This window comes from Ochotona princeps, chromosome Y (genome assembly GCF_030435755.1).
Source record: "Ochotona princeps isolate mOchPri1 chromosome Y, mOchPri1.hap1, whole genome shotgun sequence".
Lineage (NCBI taxonomy): Eukaryota > Metazoa > Chordata > Mammalia > Lagomorpha > Ochotonidae > Ochotona > Ochotona princeps.
The window spans coordinates 34,360,233-34,383,972 of NC_080866.1; the positions used below are offsets into that span (position 1 = coordinate 34,360,233).

At 39.1% G+C, this 23,740-nt stretch overlaps 1 protein-coding gene across 1 annotated transcript in view; it reads left to right on the top strand.

Annotated features, from left to right (window-relative positions):
* LOC131478760 (vesicle-associated membrane protein 7-like) overlaps positions 1 to 23,740 on the top strand; it is a 35,688-nt gene that overhangs the window by 8,443 nt on the left and 3,505 nt on the right. Inside the window, exons 3-4 of the mRNA XM_058659322.1 lie at positions 5,821 to 5,888; positions 21,835 to 21,927. Coding sequence (XP_058515305.1) covers positions 5,821 to 5,888; positions 21,835 to 21,927 — 161 coding nt within the window. The remainder of the gene's footprint in view (positions 1 to 5,820; positions 5,889 to 21,834; positions 21,928 to 23,740) is intronic.

The window sequence follows — 23,740 nt, forward strand, 5'->3', positions numbered from 1 at the left end:
CCAATGCCTAAATCTTTTAGAGTGCTTACTGTGTCTTCCTCTAATGGTTTGATGGTTTCTGGGTACGAATTTAGGTTCTTGATCCATTTAGAGTTGATTTTTATATAAGATGAAAGGTGAGAGTCTTGATTCTTATCTCTTCAGGCTGCTATCCAATTGTGCTGATGGTATTTGTTAAAGAGACCAGGCTTTTCCCTTGGATTGTTGTCAGTTTTCTTGTCAAAGATTAGTTGGCTATACATGTGTGGTCTCCCTTCTGGTGTTTCTGTTCTGTTCCACTGATCTTCTGTTTTTGTATTGGTATTAGACTGTTTTGACAACCAATGCCTAGTGCATGTTGAGGTCTGGAAATGTGATTCCTCTAGCTTCTTTTTTATTCTTCGGGATAGCTTTGGCTGTCCGTGGTCTCTTGTGTTTCTAGAGGAATTTTCCTATCATCTTTTCTATTTCTAAGAAGAATGTTGTTGAGATTTTCATTGGGATTATATTTGAATCTGTATATTACTTCAGTAATATAAGCATTTTGATGATGTTGATCCTGCTGATCCAGGAACATGGTAATTGCTCTGTTTAAATGTATTATTCTAATTTTTAATGGTTTGTAATTTTCATCATAGAGGTCTTTCACCTCTTTGATTAGGTTTATTGCAAGGTATTTAAGATTTGTCTCTGTTATTTTAAAGGCTACTTACGAGTTCTTTCGCAGCTATGGAGTTATTTGTGAATACTAGGGCCATCTATTTATGTTCGTTAATTTTGTATTTGCTACCCTACCAAACTCTTTTATGAGTTCCAATAGCCCCTGCTCAAGTCTCTTGGTTCTCCACATATAGTATATAGTCTGCATGTAGGGATAATTTTATTTCCTCATTTCTGAATTGAATCCCTTTAATTTCTTTTTCTTGACTAATAGTTCTATCTGGGACTTCCAATACTATATCGAATAGCAGTGATGAAAGGGGCATCCTTGTCTAGTTCCAGATCAGTGGAAAAGCTTCCAGTCTTTCCCCATTTAGTATGATGTTGGCATTGAGTTTTTTTTTGTATATTGCTTTGATTGTGTTGCAGGATGTTCTTTTTATGCTTATCTTGCTTAAATGGTGTTAGATTTTATCAAATGCCTCCTGTGCACTCAATCAGATGATCATGCGGTTTTTTTAAAGATTTATTTATTTTTATTGGAAAGGCAGAGACACAGAGAGGAGGAGAGACAGAGAGGAAGATCTTCCATCCAATGGTTCACTCCCCAAGTGACCTCAGTGGCTGGAACTGAGCCAATTCGAAGCCAGGAGCCAGGGGCCTCTTCCAGGTCTCCCACACAGGTGTAGGGTCCCAAGGCCTTGGGCCGTCCTCAACTGCTTTCCTAGACCACAAGCAGGGAGCTGGATGAGAAGCAGGGCCACTGGGATTAGAACTGGTGCCCATATGGTATCCCAGGCATGCAAAGCGAGGAATTTAACCACTAGGTTATCATGCCGGGCCCAGTTTTTATTTTTCACTTTGTTTATGTGGTGTATCACATTTACGGATTTGCGTATGAGAAGCCATCCTGCATGCCAGCAACAAATCCCACCTGGTCTGGGGGAACACTCTGTCTAATATATTGTTGGTTTCTGTTGTATAGTATTTTGTTGAAGATTTTTGCTTCCGTGTTCATCAGGGATGTTGGTCTGCAGTTCTCTTTTTCTGTTGTGTCTCTGTCTGGCTTTGGTACTAATGTAATGTTCGCTTTGTACAAAGAGTTTGGAAGAATTACCTTGCTTTCTATTTTTTTAATAGCTTGTGGAGGATTGAAGCAAGTTCTTCATGAAACATTTTGTTGAATTTAGCAGTGAAGCCATCCAGTCCAGGGCTTTTCTTGGTTGGGAGGGATTTAATTACTGATTCAATTTCAGGTTTAGTTATAGGCCTATTTACATTATTCATTCATGATTCAGTTTTGGTAGATTGTATGTGTCCAAAAATCTATTCTTTTCTTCTGAGTCTTCAGATTTGTTGGTTTATATAATGTTGTCAGTATGGTTTTCCTGATAGGACTAGTGCAATGCATTGAGCCAGATGTGAGCTCTGTCCTGGCTTAGTGCATAAGCAGCTCAGTGTTGTCCTTCCTCCAGATCCTCCGTCCTGGTTTACAAATCGGTGCCCAGTGCTGCACTGGTGTAGTCTGGACCATGAAATTCACCCTATTCCTACACCCAATTGCGTGGGCTCTGTCACTCTGCTTCCGCCCACGTTAGAATTGAACAAGTCAGCAGAACTCGTGATTCTATGGCTTAGTTCACCTCCTGAGTTCCCAGTGAACTCCACTTTCCACCTGGCTGCCAGTGGAGCTGCTATCACCAATCACCATTGGGGTATCTGTTCACTGCAGCACTGCTCTGCTGTCTCTGCTGCTTCCCCACATCCACAGATGTCCAGGTATCCCTCTGCCATCAGCATGTCCTCTCCTATTTCTTGTGCCCTCTCTGCTTTACCTCAGCTAGTCCTTCTCTATTTAAACCTGTCCTCACCCTATTTTATATAATCCTTTTTGGTACATGCTACCAGTATTTTACTGAGACTTCATTAATATCTGTTCAAAAGAGATGATAATCTGTATTTTCTTGCATTATATGCCTTTTATTTTGATATTGTGGCTGTACCGGCCTCAGAAAATGAGTTGAAAAGTATTTCCATCTCTGATTTTTCAAGGAGTTTGTGAAAATTGGTTAAATATTGAAATGTTTGCTATAATTCACCAACTAGGCCTGGACTTTTCTTGGTGCAAAAGTTTTAAATTATCAATTCAGTTTCTTTATGTATTATATGTCTATATTTTTTTCCTAGAGTTTGTTCTGGCAGTTTGTTATCTTTCTAGGAATTTGTCTATTTCATGTAAGTTATATAAGATGTTGACACACTCTTATTCGTAGGATCCTTTTGATTTCTGTGAAGTGGGTGGTGATGACCCTTCTTTTATTTCTGATTTTAGTCATTTGAGTCCTCTCATTTTTTTGATCATTCTGCAAAAAGATTTGTTAGTTTAGTTACTTTTCAAACAGCTAACTCCTGCTTTCTTTGATTTTTTTCCCCTGTTTTTTTTTCTGTCCTCTAATTTTTCCACATTAATCCAGCTTTGGATTTAGTTTTCTCTTTTTTCCTATTTCATGAGATGGGAAGTTAGACTATTAATTTAAAATAATTTGTCTTAGGTAGCCAGGACAAAATGTCATTGACTGGGTTGTTTGAGCAACAAAGTTTATTTTTTTTTTTTGCAGGGCACCAGCATAGTCAAGTCATACGACTTTCTTGGTTTGTAGATGACATCCTCTCCCTATGTCTTCATATGTTCCATGAACATGAAGTGTCTTTCCATTTGTTGGTGTCCCTTCAGTTTCTTTTAAGAAAGCGTTTGCAGTTTTCATGACAGAGATCTTCCACCTCACTTAATTTATTGTTACATTCCTTTTGTAGCTGTGGAAAGTGAGGTTGCTTTCCAGAGTTTTCAGACAATTCACTACCAATATATAATAACAACTGATTTTGTACATTGACTTTGTATCCTGCCACTTTGGATTTTTTTTTTAACATTTATTCATTTTATTGTAAAGTCAAATATATAGAGAGGAGGAGAGACAGAGAGAAAGATCTTTCATCCACTGGTTCACTCCCAAGTGGTCACAATGGCTAGAGCTGGGCCAACCCGAAGCCAGGAGCCAAGAGCTTCCTCAGGTCTCCCTGCTTGGGCCATTCTCCACTGCTTTCCCAGTCCACAAGCAGGGAGTTGGATGGGAAGTGTAATAACCAGGATACGAACCAGTACCCATATGGGATCCTGGCACATGCAAGGCAAGGACTTTAGCCATTAGGCTACCACATTGGATCCACTACTTGGATTATTTTGGTTATTCTAACATTTTTGCTGCCTGTTTTTCCACATAAAGGTTTCTTGGAATGTAATCATTGCCCATACATTCAAACATTCGCTCTGTCTGATAGAATGAAGTACTTGCAATGCAGACTGTATAATTTGCAAAAACTAAATTTAGTGTCTGTCTCTTTACATGAAGAATGCTACTGTCTACTTCAGTTAATAAGGCTAAATGCAGAACCTTTTATTTTTACAAATGTAAGTTTTTCTGTCATAAATATGAGTTGCCAGGAATAATAACTGCCAGAGACCCACTCCAGCTGACTTGAGAGCTTGCAAAGGATGCATGGATCAGTGAGAAGATAAAAAGGGGAGAGATGGGATGTGGACCGTTACAGCATGATGCTCATAATGGACAACTCAGAAAAGCTGCCTTCTTTATTTATACACAAATCATCACAAGCTTTTGCACAACATCCTATTGTTTCATTTTTACTTCATTATAAAAGAATGATTACAAAATCAATCTTAAAAAACGTTATTGTTATTTTACTTCAGAGAAAATATTTTCAGCAAGCTATTACTCATTCAAACCTGCAGTGACCTGGCTGAAGCCAGGAACTCCACGGTTGGCAGCACATGCAGTTACATAGTGACAAGTGGTTTACTTACATCCAAAATCACTTTTCACTAAAACATAAGCTACCTAATATTATTTAAAATATCAAGAGTACAGATTAAAAGGGAAGCTCATAAATGAAAGGAATTTATAAAAGTATATATCATAGATTCTTTATTAAATCTTATAGTCAATCATGCATTAATTACCACCACCTTCACCTAGTGCTGATTCAGTTGTTTTTTGTTCTTTTGTTAAAGGGCAGTGAAAGTGATCAGGGCAGCTCAGCCAATCTGCAAACAGAGGGCCTTTACAAGAAGCTTCCTTTTATCTTTATGAACTGTTTTCTTTCTGCTTTCCATGGTGATAAACCAAAATGAATCATATCATGTGTTGTAACAGTTTGAGGCGCATGGTAAAAAAAAGCGAATCATAGGTTGTGGTTAGGACTTGCTTTTTTTTTAACATACTGGTTACTCAAAACCATGTCAATTCCATAATGTTGCAAATTGCTCTTGATGTTATATTGGGACTCTTAATTGACTGGGATGATATTCTACCAGCTCTAACTTCGGACCAGAAATGGTCTCCCCAAGAAACTGTTCAACCCATCTGGACAATATGTAGCTGGACTCTATGCTTGGTATATGTTTGCAAGGAAAGAATCTTGATTGAATTTGAACTGTAATATTGCATCAAGGTGGAGGAATCCACCGGGGGGAGGGGAGGGGAGGGATTCCCAGAGCCTATGAAACTGTCACATAATGCAAAATAATTAATAAAAAAAAAAAACTCTTTGTACCTCCATGATTGCCATCTGTTCCAAGATATTATCAAGCCATTTCTTAAGGAAAACATTACTTATATTAGGGCAAACTTCAGGACAAAGGTGGACACATAGCAGGATGCTTGAACACACTGTGGGCTCAATTGTACCATTGCATGCTTTTAGCTGTGTGTCATTGCCTTACGTTGCTAAAGATGATTTTATCATAACATGATTGATCAGTTTGAGGTGTTATAACAGTTACAGAAATCATTTCACATTTGCAGAAAAACAACAACACCCTCAGGAGAATTCTATGAAACATCAGAGAGGTGATCGAGTGTCCATACAATGGGGTGAGGCAACAATGAGGTGACCAGAGACATTCTTCCAGACCTTGCCATGCAGCCCCTTGTAGCCTTGCTAACTGAGGAGCAATGCTCATCACAGACCCATGCCATCTGACCCAACAGCATGGCTTCCTGCAAATAACTATGAAAATTTTGTTAAGATTTTATTTAACACAAAGATAAAAGCAGCAAGTTTGTAATATAAAACATAATCTTTTCTGTTTTTCCAACATAGATCTGGTAGCTCAACGAGGAGAAAGATTGGAATTATTAATAGACAAAACAGAAAATCTTGTGGACTCAGTAAGTACGGAATGTGATCTTTTTTTTTTAGAGTATGAAGCAAAGAAACTAAAAATGATGATTGACATAATAGTGAAATTCACAACTATGAGGTTCTTTTTTTTCCTTTCTTGTCACCAGTTTGTGATTATGTTACATTGTGATAATTGGGGCAACAGTGAAGCACAGGGAAGAAAATATTAACCAGGCTTTGGTTTGAAAAACATACTATACAGGGGTAATTTTCTAAAGCTTTTACTGATTCCTACATAATTTATTATCTCAGCTGAATATACCAGTCTTACCTGTAAAAACTTACAATGCATGAAACAAATGTACATACCAGTTGTGACCCAGGATGAGCCTTGGAAACTGAACAATTAATTTAATTTGCAGTAATAGCTTGAAATATCCTTGCATCATACAGGAGACAGGGATTGTAAAGACCCATAAGCTTTCAAGAGGATCTTGTATCTTTGTGAGCCAATTATGGTAGTTACATGTATCTGCATTTTCCCATGTGTTATGTTGAAGAAACATTACGCAGAGTGAAGCAGAGAGGGCACATTCCAGGAAATAGTAGAGGACAGCACAACAGCAGAGGGGGACCTGGAGACTGACAGACACAGGAAAGCAGTGGACACAACAGTGTGGTGTTACAGTGACTGACACCCCAGCAGCATTCAGCAAGTGGCGATCTGAACTCCATTGGGAACCAGAACTTCACCAGCAACAAGGTGGGAAGGGATGTTCACCAGGAGCTCAGGAGGTGAACCAAGACAAAGAACTGCTTGTTCTGCTGGTCTGTTAGATTTGACCAGGAGCAGGGGGTGAGAGGCAGGTCCCAGATGGGCAGTGCAGGAACAGGGTGAATTTCACAACCCAATCTATCCTCTAGAGCCAAATTGGGTGCCATTTTATACAGGTAGGAAAAGGTTATGGGACAGGACTGAGCATGCGCTGAGCTGGCAGTGAACTCATTTCTGGCTCAATGAACTGCAACAACATGGCATCCTAAAGGCTGCACCCAAGATAGGTCCAGGTAGCACTCAGACCTGATGGCCAGCAGATCAAAAACTGCACTAGTGGCACATCACGCACCATTTTGTACAGTGTGGCAAAGGCTTTAAGACTGCAGGGACAGCAGTGAGCTGCACATGCACTGAGCTCGGCTAAAACTGAGCTCAGGGCATTGCACTGGTCCCACAGGAAAATAACACCAAGTGAGCTGCACATGCACTGAGCTTGGCTAAAACTGAGCTCAGGGCATTGCACTGGTCCCACAGGAAAATAACACCAAGAATGGCATCGCATGGGCCAAAATACATCCATGAGGCCCTCAGACCTAACAGCCAACAGGTTCTTGCAAGATCAGCAACACCAACAACCTAGCTATATAGGACACCTGGTGTCTCCCTAATCCTGGGGCCTGCTCAAACCAGAAAGGTGGGAGAAAGGTTGCAGAGACAACAGTGCAGCCTCAGCACAGGATTACAGGAGGTGGAGAGTCGTGAGTCAGGAGCTGGGGGTGTGAAGACCATGGTGGAAATCTAACATAAGATCCCAGACCTGGAACTTGTTGGAGGGAATGGCACAAGTGACTGCAAACAAAGAGCCGTGTACCAACTGCAACAAGTAAAATCACACTGTAGACCTGTGGGTGACAGAGCTTGCAAACCTGCCCCAAGGAGAAGACTCTGATAACCAGAAGTACAATGACCAAGAGCAAAAGAAGAGACAAAGGCACAATGGATATTACTGAAGATTTCTCTGCAAAGGAGCAAAAGCCTTTGCCAACCTCAGAGTTTACTGAGGAAGACATCGAGAAAATGGGGGATACAGAATTCAAAACACTTGTTATAAAGCTTCTTATCAACAATGAGAAGCACGTACTACAGGAGTTCAAGGAATTTAAGGAATATGTCACACTGGAAATGAATCAAATGAAAGCTGATATATTAGAAATGAAGAATACAGTGGAGCAAACTTAAAGTACAGTGGAGAATCTCCAAAATAGAATGAAAGAGGCAGAAGAAAGAATCTCAGACTTGGAAGATATTTGGAAGAATATTGGAAGATATTTGAAGAACATCCCAGTAAAATAAATATCCCAAAATCAATGGAAACTGTATCTCATGTATTTTTTTTGTTTGTTTATTCTCTCAAAACTCATTCTCATTGAACTCTTCACTGACCCATAGATCATGTAGCAGCATCATTTTCTTGAAGAAGATTCTTGCTTTGCTTTTTCATTTCTTCAGTGAAACATTAGTCATTCATTTAATTTCTTCTTTTTTTTTCTTCCTATTGTTGATTTTGTTTTGTGGCTTTTCATTTAAAGAGATGTACAGTAACTGTATAATGGAGACTATGACATCCAGGTATGAGGATACAATGCAGTATGCATCTATACTTCCAGACAATGATGGAATCGCAATGAAACTGTTAACTATGTCTTGACAATAGGATGCTGGACTCTGTGCCATTGTCCATGCCCGCAATGATGGACATATGACTGTTTATGAAGAACTATACTATAGTAATAATACAGGGGAACTCAGGGGGTGGGAGTGAGGACTTGGGGAGGGGAGAAGGAAAATCCCAGGGCCTATGAAACTGTGTCATAAAATGATAATAATAATAAAAGAATTAAAAAAATAAATAAATAAAACCGAAAAAATATAGAGTAGAAATTTACACCTTGCAATAGTTCAGTTATCAATCATGTTCACAGACGCAGCAAAAATATAATGGCTAAGTTGTGACCTCTAGAAGCATGTTACCTAGATTTGAACCTCACTGCTACCATTTATTACTTCTGGGACCTTAAGCAAGTTGCTTATTAAACTAATCTCTCTGTGCTTCAGTTTTCATCATCAAAATGGAGATGTATTTACTTCATAGCATTTTAAGAATTAAATCAGATAATGCATACAGAGTACCTAACACAGAATCTGGCATCTACTAAGAAATATTTAAGTATCTATTGTTAGTTTTAGTTTTATAGGTGCATTTATTAACAGCAGGTTTTTTTCCCAAAACTTACTTCATTTATCTGAAAGGCAGGGGCAGGGGGTGGGAGGATTTGGGAGAGAAATAGAGATATCTATAGGTTCACTTTCTTTTTTTAATTGCATTTTTGATGATGTTTACATAGTTGATTCGAGTGGGAAGGGTTGAGGATTAGGGTGGGAAGGGTCGAGGATTATGGGAAAATGGGTGAGACCATTTGTTGGGAGCACTGACAATGCCCTGCCCTAAGATGAAGCCTGGATCCTACTTCCTCTTGGAGACAGGTTTCAGGAAGTGCTCTGTGATTGGCCCTTTACTGCTTGCCTCAGGCGTGTAAGCTGATTGGAGGATTGAGAGATAGCCAGGGGCCTTGGTGGAGGGGTGAGGAGGTTCTCTGTGTAATGGAAATAACGGAATTAACTGACTTCACTGAAGGCTTCTGGGTAACGGATTGAACGGATAGGAGGGATATATAATCCAGGGGCTTCTGCCCCAAAGAAGGAACTGAAGGTTGGAATAAAAGTGCCTCTGAAACGCTCTCCAGTATCGGGTGATTTCTTCCACAGGACGGGAGACAACGATAACCATTGTTTACACATTTTCTCTTCCTGTATCTGGGGGAGTGGGGAGAGAAGGGGAGAAGCCGCACCCAGCATCCTAACCGCCTCAGTACCCAGGGGTGGGGAACAGCCACGAGATGTCATCCTGTGGTCCCTGATATGAAGCATGTTCTGAGGGTTCTGTTCAAGTGATTTTGATAGTTTCGAAACGCTGTTATTCGTGCAGATCCAAGCATGAGGAAATGCTTCCAGAGTTCATTGGCTGAGGTAGTCCACCTCATAGTCTCCATTTCCCCAGAAATTTGCTGTCAAGCTTCCCTGGGATAGTTGACCAGTTTGTTCTGTCCTCCTTCCTCTACTTCCACTATGCAAACCAGTGGGTGCTGCAGCCTAGCCCAACCCTGCTCACCAAATGCTCAGCCTTCACATACAGCCGGGGGAGCTGCAGCCCAGTCAGAACAACCAATGACCCTCACTGTACCAGCCCCCAGCTCTGGTTCCTGCGCCTGCCAGCATGTGCAGTGGACTGGTTCAGTCTGTCCTTCATCTCATTGAGATCTCATAAACATCACTGGGCATTGAAGCCTAACTCAACCCAACCAGTTTCATCCTCCAGCCCACACTCATGCCAGTGAGTGCCAGCACCTATCTAGCCATGCCCACCCCCAGCCCTGGTTCTCATGTTCACCTTGGGGAGTTGCAGCCCATCAGAGGGTGCCCACTGTTTCCCTTCTGAACCCACTCTCTGCTCAGATCTTGCACTCTCCGGGTGGTTCTGCAGTCTAGCTCCATAGGACTTGTCCCGAATTCCAGCACTTGTCAGCTGTTGCTGATGCAAAGCTCAACCCACCTGCCCTTACACTGGCTCATGCCTACACTGGTAAATACAATCAGTTAGCCCAACCTGGCTTACCCCCTAACGAAGTTCACATGCAGACCAACAGGTTCTGTAACCCTGCCCGGCCTGGTCTCAGCTTTCATGCTCACCAACAGGAGCAGTGGACCAATAGGGGAATTCCCACTGCTCCCCTACCAGGCTTGTATGTGCTGGTGGGTGCTGCGGCCTAGTCTCACATGGCTTGTCTCACCTCAGCATTTTCCTGACCCAGCTATATACTGACCCAGCCTAGTCGGCCCCCTGTTCCAGTTTGCGCTTGTGGGTGCTGTTGCCCAAACCAGCCCAGCCTGCCCCCATTTCCAGCCCTAATGTGAATTGGCTGGTGCTGCGATCTGATCTGGCCTCTCTGTACCACATCTTGGTTCTCACATATGCCAGTGGGTGCTTTGGAACTAGCCCAGCCTGGCCTGCCCCCAGACACGACCCACATGCGTGCCAGTGGGTACTGTAACCTGTCCTGGCCTAGGCTGCTCCTTGCCTTGGTTCTTGCACTAGCCTGCACGAACTGCATCCTGACAAAGGACTTCCCCAAGCTCTTCTATTGGATCTACTTGCAGTGGCAGATCTCATGCTCATTGGTGAGTCCTTGGCCAAGGCTGACTTAGTCCACCTCTTGTATTGACAGGAACAGTGGCCTTCGACAGCAGGTCTTAAAAAGACTACAGACTACTGTTGAGTTTTATAGAAGTTTGTAAATAATTTTTTCATCAAAGCATAGGATAATTGGAAGAAGGGTGGTATCATACAGGAAGTCAAAACACCTGGGTTTAGATCTCACTTTGTGATGCATTCTTTACTAGAGAGAACAGGGCAAAGAAGTATACGATCTCAGATCTGCAGATCAGTTTCTTTGATACTGCCAGTCTGTAAGTATTCCTGAAGATTATCCCATTTATACTAGTCTGTACTTCCAAAATAAAATCTTAATTGTGTGACTGTATGCCCTGTGATAACAAAAGTACAAAAAGTACTAATGATACTTAACAGCAGAATAACATGCATGCAGTAGGATGTTTCAAATGTACTACTTTTAGATCTACAGCTCAATTATTATTGATATAATGAATACCCATATAGTCACCACCCAGATCAAAACGCAAAATATCTCCTACATTCCAGAAGACATGGCCCCTTGAGTTTATAGAATTAATCATGTTTCTGACTTTTAGCACCATAGGTAATATTTTCCCTATTAATTTATCTAGAAACAGATTCATATGTACTTGTTTGTGTCTGTCCTCTTTCACTATTGTGTGCCTATAAGCTTCACCCATTTCATTGATTATTGAAATTTATTTTTATTGCTTTCTATTGTTTCCCTGTATGAATCTACTTATTAGAATTTGTTTATACATTCTCTGCTGTGGAGCTTCATTTCTGGATTTTGTGTTGTATTCCATTTATTTGTTCACCTTTATGCTAATACCACTCTGTTGATTACTGTGATTTCATAGAATTCTTTTTTTATTTTACTTCTTTTTATTATTATCATTTTATGATACAGTCCCATAGGCCCTAGGATTTCCCCTATCCCTTCCCCAATTCCCTCCTTCCTCACTGAGTTCCCCCATATCATTACTATAGCACAGGTCTTCATACAGTCATATGTCCATCATTGCAGGCATGAACAATGGACAAAGTCCAGCATTCTATTGTCAAGATATATGTAAACAGTTTCATTGGAAGTCCATCTTTGTCCAGAAGCAGAGATACACACTGCACTGTATCCTCACATCTGCATATGATAGTCTCCATTACACAGCTGCTATACATCCTCTTAAACGAAAATCCAGAATACAAAATCAACAATAGGAAGAAACATAGAAATCCACAATGCCATGAAGATAAACAACATGCTGCTAGACATGACAGTCTCTACTACACAGTCACCACACATCCCCCCATACAAAAAGCCACAAAACAAAATCAGCAACAGGAAGGAAAAAAAAAAAGAAACGAACAACACCATGAAGTTAAATAACATGCCATCAAACGATCAATGTGTCGCTGAAGAAATGAAAAAGAAAATCAAGAACCTTATTGAAGAAAGCGATGTGACTATATGAACTATGAGTCATTGAAAGATTTAATCAGAAGAAAGATTTGAAGAGATGAAACTAACAAAAAAAATCAGAATCCAAGGGATATAATTTCCACTGATCTTTGTTAGTAAGATATATCTCCTGGGGCCCGGCAGCGTGGTCTAGCGGCTAAAGTCCTCGCCTTGAAAGCCCCGGGATCCCATATGGGCACCGGTTCTAATCCCGGCAGCTCCACTTCCCATCCAGCTCCCTGCTTGTGGCCTGGGAAAGCAGTTGAGGACGGTCCAATGCATTGGGACACTGCACCCGCGTGGGAGACCCGGAGGAGGTTCCGGGTTCCCGGCATCGGATCGGCGCGCACCGGCCCGTTGCGGCTCACTTGGGGAGTGAATCATCGGACGGAAGATCTTCCTCTCTGTCTCTCCTCCTCTGTGTATATCTGGCTGTAATAAAATGAATAAATCTTTAAAAAAAAAAAAAAAAAAAGATATATCTCCTGAAGGCAACAAATAGATGGGTTTTGTTTTTTAATCCAGTCTACTAATCTATGATGTTTGATTGATGAGCTTAAGTCATTTACATTCAGGGTTAATATGAATGGATGGTAATTTGGTCCTGTCATTTTAGCAATGGGTTGTTCATTGGTTTAGTCTTCTGTTGTCATTTTACTGGGATGTTCTTCACATTTGCCTTTGGTTTTGGTGGGTGCTATATCTTTTCTCTGTCAAGAGAATCTTATTTTTTGTAGGGCAGATTTGAAAGAGGCATATTCTTTTAACTTTTCTTTACTGTGAAAGGATTTTATTTCATTTTCAAAGACAAAGGAAAGCTTTCCTGGGTACCTTATCCTGGGCTGACAATTTTTTGCTTTTAGAATCCGGAATATGTCACTCCATTTTTGGCCTGTAGAGTTTCCTGTAAGAGATTTCCTGTGAGTTTAATTGGCATTCCTTTACATGTCAATTGATATTTTTCATGTATACATTTAAGGATATTTTCTTCATGTTTGATTGAAGAGAGCTTGATTATCATGTGTGGTGGTGAAGATTGCTTTTGGTCAAGCCTATCGGGAGTTCTGTGCCCCTCCTGGATGTTGTTTCCCAAATCTTTCTCTAGATTAGAGAAATTTTTCCTTATTATTTCATTAAATACATGTTTAAAATCCAGCTTCTCTCTCTGCACCTTCTGGGACTCCCATAACTCTTATGTTTAGCCTTTTAATAGTGTCTTTCAATTTTTGAGTACTTTTTTTGGCCTGACCGAGCTCTGCTTCCAGCTGTTTGTTTCACCCTGGTGACAGAAATACTCACTTACTAGTTATATTGCAGATTCCTACCTTTTATTTATTGTCCTTGGTTTATTGCACTAGCTGGAACCTCTACGTGATATTGTATACAAGTGGTAGCAGTGAACATGTTTGCATACTGACTGTCTTATAGGGAAAAATTCAATATTTTCATTGTTAAAATCTTGTTAGCTATAGATTTTTTTATAAGCACCTTTTGTCAGGTAGATGAGTTTCTTTCAATTTCTCATCTGAGATTTTATTCATTACTTTTTATCTAATACTTTTTTCTCCATCTGTTGAAAGCACTGCATGTTTTTCTCCTTTATTCAATTAATATTGTAAAATATATTCCTTTTTTAAGATTTATTTATTTTTATTGCAAAGTCAGATATACAGAGAGGAAGAGAGACAGAGAGGAAGATCTTCCATCCATTGATTCACTCCCCATGTGAGCGCAATGGCCGGGGATGCACGGATCTGAAGCCAGGAGCCAGGAGCTCTTCCGGGTTTCCCACATAGGTGCAGGATCCCAAGGCTTTGGGCCGCACTCGACTGCTTTCCCAGGCCACAAGCAGGGAGCTGGATGGGAAGTGGAGCTGGAGGGATTAGAACCGGCGCCCATGTGAGATCTTGCACATTCCAGGCGAGGACTTTAGTCACTAGTCCACAGTGCCAAGCCCTGTATATTCCTTTTTAAAAGACTTATTTTTTTAAACATAATTAAAGAGAAGAGAGAGATCTTCCCTCTACTGGTTCACTCTCCAAATGGCCTCAGTGACTGAGGTTGATCCAACCCAAAGTCAGCAGTCCAAAATTCCATCCAGGTCTCCCACATGGGTGGCAAGAACCTAAGTAATCAAGCCATCTGGCACTATTTGACGAGGCACATTGTCAAGCTGAATCAGAAGCAGAGCAGCTGGGACTGGGACCAGTGTTCATACAGGATGCCAGCATCACAAAAGCAGCTTCACATGCGTAGAATGCCGACCCCAAATTATAGCCATTTTTTTTATTTTTAATTCATTAAGTACATTGTATTATGTGACACAGTTTCATAAGTACTGGGATTCCCCTCACCCCATATATATATATATATTATTAAATAAATAAAATACATATATATATTTTATTTTTTTATTCATTAATTACATTGTATTACGTGACACAGTTTCATAGGTACTGGGATTCCCGTCACCCCATATATATATATATATTTTTTAATTTTTTATTCATTAATCACATTGTATTATGTGACACAGTTACATAGGTACTGGGATTCTCCCCACCCCTCTCCAAACCCTCCCACCATGGTGGATTCCTCCACCTTGTTGCATAACCACAGCTCAAGTTCAGTTGAGATTCCCCCATTGCAAGCATCTACCAAACATAGAGTCTAGCATCTTATTGTCCAGTCAAGTTCAACGGCTTCTTAGGTATACCCTCTCTGGTCTGAAGACAGAGCCTGCAGAGTATCATCCCAGTCAACTAAAAGCTCCAACATACCATCAGCAAAAATTTACATCATTATGGAATTAATTGACATAGTAATGAGCAACCAATATGTCAAAAGTAAATGCGAGTTCTTAACCACCTTCTGTGGTCTCCTCATTGACAATTCAATTTTAGTTTATACACAACATATACATAACATAAGATGTTATACATAACATCATATCATCTTAAATTAAGACAAACATGTGGTATTTAACCTTTTGGGATTGGCTCATTTTCTTAGCATTATGGTTTCCAGTTGGGCCCATTTGGCCACAAAGAACTGCATTTTGTTTTTTTTAATAGCTGAGTAGTATTCCATGGAGTAGATGAACCATAGCTTTCTTATCCAATCCTCTTTTGATGGGCATTTTGGCTGCTTCCATGTTTTTGCAATTACTGATTGTGCTTATAACCATTTTTTAATGTTCTCCTGTAATTTGTTTTTCTTTTAGCATTTCGGTATCAGAGGCATGCCAGGCTCATCAGACAGTTCGGAAGTATCGTCTTTGTGTTCTATGAAAGAATTAAATTACTACCAATATAACCTGTTCCTTAGATGTATTGAAAAACTTGCCAGTGAAGCAGTCTGAGCTTGGAGGTTTCTTTATGAGATTATGTTTTCTACTTTTGCCATCTGTTCTTCCCTTTTCCCTCTTTATCTGACTTCCATTGGATCGATCATTTTTTATTCCATGTTATTTCATTTTGCTAATTTATTAGGTATAATTGTTTTGTTGATTTCTGATTGCTTTAGTATAGCTCTTTAACATCATAATCTGCCATCAAGTGGTGTTATACCCCTTCATGAATTAATCTTACAAGTATACTTGCATTTTTTCTTCCTGCACTTTATGCTCTTATTTCCTATGTTTATTTATACATATTTTTAACCCCACAGTACATTATTGATGGTTTCGTTTAAATGGTTGGTTGTCTTTTAAGGAGATTTAGATAATATGAAGAAGTCTTTTCTGTTTGCTCATGTAACTACCGTTTTGATGTTTTTCATTCTTCTGTATAGATCTGAATTTCCAAGTAATATCATATTCTTTGTGTGTAGGACTTTCTTTGATATTTCCTGTAATGAAGGTCTGCTGGAAATATATTCTTTCATGCTTTGTGTGTCACAAAAGTCTATTTTAGTCCAGTTTTTGGGAGATATGTTTCTTGACTAGAGAATCCAAGTCAGTAGTTCTTACTTTGTTTTCCAAATCTTCAATAATTTTTTCCTTTAAATGTCAAGGGAAAAAATAGTTTATTTAACTTGAAAGTTGGAGTTGAGAGGGAGATCTTCCATCCACTGTTTCACTCCCCAAATGGTGACAATGGCCAGAGTAGAACTGAGCCAATTCGAACCCAGGAGCCAGGAGTCTCTTCTGGGTCTCCCACGTGGGTGCAGGGTCCCAAGGCTTTGGGCCGTCCTCGACTGCTTTCCCAGGCCACAGGATGGGAAGTGGAACAGCCAGGACATAAATTGTTGCCCGTAGGGGATGGCAACACTACAGGGTAGAGGATTAGTGTGTTTTGCCACCATTCTAGCTCCTTTCTGTGAGCTTTTCTTTTTTGTATTTTTATTTTGAATTTTTGAGTTTTGTGGTATGATTTCTTATAGACTGGGCTCCCCCCCCCTACAGATTTTCCCCATGTTGCTACAATAGTGTAATCCTTAAGGAGTCATAATTCTACCAGTCTCTTTATTTAAGTGTGCCCCGACATTGCTGGTACAATGTCAGACAGTCCAACATCCCATTGTCTACACATTTCCAACAGTATCCATGTATCTAATGTGTCTTTTCTTCTTTGGGATATTTCTCTTTATCTTTGATTTTAAGAAATTTGCTTCTGATGTACATTAGTGTAGTTTTCCTTGTGTTCTTTAGTTTTAGGTTTGTTGAGCTTTGGATTTAGTTTTCATAAAAATATTCAACTCTTTGTAGGATTCTAGCTACATGTTTATTAAGCCATTTGAACTCTTCACTTTTTTGACTGTTCAATTTAGAATAGTTTTATGTTACTGTGTTTTTCAATTTTACTTATATTTTCTTCTTTGATTTCTTTTTAATCTCACCTTGTGTATTTTTCATCTGTACAGGTTTGGTTTGGATATTTCTTTTAAAAATGTAGTTTTTATTGGAAAAGCAGATTTATGGAAAGAAGGAGAAACAGAAAGATCTTCTGTCTGCTGGTTTCACTCCCCAAGTGGCCACAGTGGCTAGAGCTGAGCCAATCTGAAGCCAGGGTCCAAGAGCTTCTTCTGGGTCTCCTCCCACATGGGTACAGGGTCCCAAGGCTTTTGAGCCATCCTTTACTGCTTTCCCAGGCCACAGCAGGGAGCTGAATGGGAAGTGGAATAACCAGGACACAAACTGGCCATATGGGATCCCAGCTTCTGTAAGGGGAGGATTAGCTAACTGAGCCATCACAACAGGCCCCTACAGCTGATATTTCAATACATATATATACAGTGCATTCTGATCCAATCAGAGTAATCAGCATTTCCCCCTCTTTATCATTACTTTACAATTAGAACCTTATAGTTCCTTTCTTATTTTCTTGGAAAATATATAGTAGGTTATTGTGAACTATAGTCTCCCACTGTGCTGTGTAGTGCTAAGAATTTATTCCTTCTATCTAACTGATTCGGTACCTGTTATCCAAACTCTATTTTGCCCTACCTCCCTCCAGCCTCTAGAAAGTATTAACCTGTGTTCAAATTGAGGAATTTTTCTTAACTTCCACATAGGATGAATAACATGTATCAGTCTTTCTGTATCTGACTTATTTCACTTAACATAATGTCTTGTAGTTCCTTCAATTTTGTGGCAAATGCTAGGATTTTTGTTTTTTGGCCAAATAATACTCTGTGGTGTATCTACACCACATTTTCTTTATCCAGTTATTAATTGTTGAATATTCAAATGATTCATTTACATTCCTGCTAGTAATGTTTGAAAATTCCCATCTTACTACATCTGCATCTGTTGCTCTCTTCTTGACAGTAACCATTTTGGCAGGGGTCATATCTCATTGTGGTTTTGATTTGCATTTCCTTGATGGCTTGTGATATTAGCATTTTTTCATATGTTTGTTGGCCATTTGTATCTTTTTAGAAATGTGTCTGTGTTCTTTTTTGCCCATTTCTTAACTGCATTGATTTTTGTTTTTGTTATTGGCATTTTTTAGTTTCTTATATATGCTAGATATTAATGTTTTGTTGGTTAAATAGCTTTGTAACTATTTCCTCTGATTCTTACATTTATTCACTGTGTTGATTGTTTACTTTGTTGTAAGAATTTCTTTGTTTAATATACTGCTGTATGTGGATCAACTCCTGGGTTCTCTATTGTGTTCTGTTGGCCTATAAGTCAATTTTTATGGCAGTACCATGCTGTTTTAGTTATTGTAGTCTTGTAGTATGCCTTGAAATAACTATTATGGGTCTTCTGTGGTTCCTTATGCATTTTTAGGATTGATTTCCTAGTCTGTAAAGAACATCATTGGGATATTGATGAAGATTGCATTGAATCCATAGATTGTTTTCAGTATCATGGAGATTTTAACAATATGAATTCATTCAATCAATGAAAATTGAATCTCTTTCCATTTTCATGTGTCCTTTATGATTTTACATTTGTGTCTTATAATCATAGAAACATTTCACTTCTTTGTTTTACTTTGTTTCACAGCCATTATGAATGGAATTACTTTCTTGATTTTCTTTCCCGTGAGATTATTACTGGTGCTTTAAAAAAAAATGGTACCTTTTTGTATTCTGCAACTTTGCTAAAGTTGTCAGTGCTGACAGCTTTTTGGTAGAGTGTTCTTTCTTCTGTGTACAATATCCTGTCATCTGGAAACATGGATCTTTTGACTTCCTTCTTTCCAGTTTGAATGTCTGTTATTTTTCTCTTTCTTAATTGCCTTGCTAATACCTCCAGTAGTGTGTTGCATATGAGTTGATAATAATAAACATCCTTGTCTTCTTCCATGTCTTAGCTTTTCCCCATTTAAACTGTTCTTGGTTTTGCCTTTGTTATACACCTAAATTTGTTGATCATTTTTTTTTATCATAAGTGGATGTTTACTTTTAACAAATATTTTTCTGCATCTACTGAGATGATAAGATCTTTATTCTTCATTCTGATTATATGATTCATTACATTCATTGATTTGTGAATGTTACACCATCCTTGCATCTTTGGAATAAATCCCACTTTATTATTAGATATGATCTCTTTGAAATTCAAGTTAGAGTTACAATGGGGTATTACCTCTTAAATGTTAGAATGGGTATTTTCAAAAGACAAAAGATAATAAGTGCTAGTGAGTATGTAGAAATAGTGGAAAATACCAGACACAGACAAATACTACAGAAACTCCTTTATATATGGAAGCTTGAAATAAAATCCCGGCAGCTCCACTTCCCATCCAGCTCCCTGCTTGTGGCCTGGGAAAGCAGTGGAGGACGGCCCAAAGCCTTGGGACCCTGCACCCATGTGGCAGACTTAGAGGAAGTTCCTGGCTCCTGGCTTCAGATCCGTGCATCCCCGGCCATTGCACTCACTTGGGGAGTGAATCATCGGACGGAAGATCTTCCTCTCTGTCTCTCCTCCTATATATATATCTGATTTTGCAATAAAAATAAATAAATCTTTTTTTAAAAATGTAAACGTACAAGTATAGAAACAAAAAGTGAAAAAAAAAGTTGTTGCCAAGGGTCAGGAAATTTGGGTAAAGAAGAGATTGATCAAAGTATACACACTTGCACTTAAAGTTCTGCAGACCTAACGTATAGCACAATGACTGTAGTTAATAATAATTATTCAGTAATTGAAATATGTTCTGAGAATTCACCACACAAATGAAAAATAACTTTGTGTGACAATGGATATGTTATTTAATGGTAATCATTTCACAATGTATACATATTTCAAAACATTACTTTGTATACCTTGAATGTATAGTTTTCATTTTCAGTTACACCTCAAAGTAGAAAGAAAATTAAGTGTAACAGGAACAAATAAAGATTTGGAGTTTTGGACTGTTACTGAGAAATGAGAAATATGTGCCACTTTTTGTTATTATTGCCATGTTTGGGACCGATCAATGTAAATATTCAAGTCATTTTTGGTTTGGGAGATGTGTTCTGCTTTTAATCCCTTGGTTATTTCTTCTTTTTTCTTTTTTTTTTTTTTTTTTTTTTTTTTTGCTGTATTCACTCCCTCTGTAACTGTTAATAGATGCTTAAATCAATATCAAGCACATATTTAAGTAGCATTGATTATATAAATGTGTCTTAGATTTGCCTGATAGTTTTCCCATGTATCTTACATTTTACATCTTACATTTACATTACATTTGCATTTACATTAATTTACATCTTACCCATATTTTGTTATGTATTCTGAGAAAATTTTTTATTCTCATAACTGTCTAGTAATTTATGTACTGCATTCTATAACTTTTAATTAGACCTCATTTTATTAACATATTGTCTCATTATCTAAATTTAGCTTTTTCATGTGCCATCACCTATGACTTTAACTCAGTGCAATGATGTCTTGCGTCTGAAGGAGTTTGTCAGAAATGTTATTACTATTCTCTCCATTAAGGGCTGTTTACTTCTATTTCTTAGCTTTCTATTTTCATTTAGCTCCTGTTTGTCACATGTCCTACTTAATATACATATTTTATTCAGTGCATGTGTTTCGGGCTAGATGTAATTAATTTTGTTATTTAGAGTCTAGACACTTGGATGTTGGGTTCCTGCCTGTGTTGAATATCTTATGTACTAAAGTGAAATCCAAGGGTTGCTGTGGAAAAGATGGGTGGAGTTGAATGTAGCATTAAAGGAGATATATATATATATATAACTTATATAGAGAAAATTCTATTGACCATTAAGAGTATGGCTTGTATTTTCACAAAGTGAACAAAGCTGTGGAACCAACACCTGTGTTAACGACTAGAGCACAACAAACATTGCAGAAACCCTTTTCTGCCCTTTTATATTTGCTATAACCCTCTGCAGGTAATCACAGTCCCAAATTCCCTGCATAGATAAATGTGGCATTTCTTTTATGTCAAAGGTGTTTTACTCAAAATTGTGTCTGTGGGATTGATCTCATTTAGATTGTTGTCATTGGTACATTACATTTTATCATGTGACTCTCACATAATCTATTTGTTGATAGGTCTTTGAGCAGTTTCCAGACTGAGGAATGCAGTTTTAAGTTTTGGCAGTCACACAAGTAAATGTTATCTTCCTGCAGAAAAAAAAATAGATTTTTATGTCTCAAAATCCTAGTATTATAATGAGAAAAACAGCTGAATGTGCTTGCAGCCATGTAAAAGGAGCCTTTCTTAATGGAACTGTAAAGAGAAAAATGTTTTCCGCTAATGAAAAGTACCACCTTAAGTGCTCAATATCATGCATTTTGCTATAGTGGAGAAAACAAAACAAACAAACAAACAAACAAACAAAACAAGGAAAGTGTTTACGGTGGGTAGGACTCTGTTTTGATGAGCTGATGATTATAAATGGCTAGTTTCTACTTACAAAGATGAGGGAAAGGAGTAAGAAGTATTGCTGCTTAAGCAGAGTTTATTTTCAAGGTATTACTACAAATTATTCATGCAATAACTGTCAGAAATTACTCATACTTTTTTCCAGTCTGTCACCTTCAAAACTACCAGCAGAAACCTTGCTCGAGCCATGTGTATGAAGAATCTCAAGCTTACTGTCATCATCATCGTTGTATCAATTGTAAGTTTTTGTGTTGTAGTGTGTGCTTCTATTTTTCAGTTTCTAAGAAGTTACAGACCTAGATTCTTTCTCAGCAATTAAGAGTCTTAAATGAGCTACGTATATCTTTCGCTGGTGAAACCTATGACCAAGCACTTCCCCTTGAAGTTACCATGAACTATTATCTCATGGTCAGCGTGTACCATAGAATGTTGAGTCATCACCTACAATGCCAGAATCCCTTATGGGCACTGGATCACATCCCAGCCAGTCCAGTTCTCATCCAGCTGCCAGTTAACGTGTATACTGGGAGGCAGCAGATGCTGGCTCAGGCGCTTGGGTTTCTGCCACCCATGTGAATGCCACCAGATAGAATTCCTGGCTCCTGGCGCCTGGCTCCTGGCGCCCGGCTCCCGGCGCCCGGCTCCCGGCTCCTGGCGCCCGGCTCCTGGCTCCTGGCGCCCGGCTCCTGGCTCCTGGCTCCTGGCGCCCGGCTCCTGGCTCCTGGCTCCTGACGCCCGGCTCCTGGCTCCTGGTGCCTGGCTCCTGGCTTTGGCCTAGCCAGCCCTTCCTGTTGCAGCCATTTGGGGAGTGAACTAACCAACTGAAAATCTCTTTCTCTCTCCCTCCCTCTCTCCTTCCTCATTTTTATGTATTTCGAAGCAGTAAGTACAATAATTAAAATATTTGTATATTACTATGTCCACTTAAACCTTTCTTCTGAGAATTTTTATATATAATAAAATATACAAAAGTCACCTCATAGAAAGATATTTTTCATAAAATCAATTTAGTTTGTAAAACATTTTGAATAAATGTTTTTTCTCTGTTCTGAAAAGGTGCATTCACACATAGATGGGGAGGGAGAGATCTTTCATCCTCTGGTTCATTCTCCAAAACCTATAGAAGCCAAAGCTGAATGAGGCCAAAGCCAAGATCCTGGAATTCATTCCATAGCTGCTGTGTGGGTGTCAGGGACCCAAGTATTCTTCCATTAGCTGCTGCCCCCCAGAGTACCCATTACTGGGGAACTGAATCAGAAACAGAACTCAAACTCAGATGCAGGGCTAACTTAACCACTGTTCACAATATCCACTACATCTATGTCTAAGTTTTAATTATTTTATTTATTTATTTATTTGTTTTTTAAAGACTTATTTATTTTTAGTACAAAATCAGATATACAGAAAGGAGGAGAGACAGAGAGGAAGATCTTCCGTCCGATGATTCACTCCCCAAGTGACCACAATGGCCGCAGGATCCCAAAGCTTTGGGCCGCACTCGACTGCCTTCCCAGGCTACAAGCAGGGAGCTGGATGGGAAGTGGAGCTGCCGGGATTAGAACCGGCACCCAAATGGGATCCCAGCGCGTTCAACGTGAGGACTTTAGCCACTAGGCCACGCCACCGGGTCCTAATTATTTTTATTTGTTAATGTGAGAGATTTTCAGAGAAAGATAGAAAGAGACAAAGAGATCTTCCATTGAATGGCCGCAACGGCTTCCACTGGGTCAAGCTGAAACAAGGAGCAGGTCTTTCAAGTGTATGGCAGGGGCCCAGACATTTGGGTCATCTTCCATTGCTTTTTCCAGACCATAAACAGGGAGTTGGATTGAAAGTGGAGCAACCAGGACTCAAACAAGCACATATATATGTAAGATGCTGGGATTACAGGCCACGGCTTTACCTGCTCTGTCCCATATTTTAATTTCAAAAATGACAAACACTGATGTTTATCATTCAACTAGGCAAGAGTTCTTTAGAGCACTCATTAATTTTATTTTTTTTTAAAGAGTTTATTATTATTGGAAAGTCAGATATACAGAGAGGAGGAG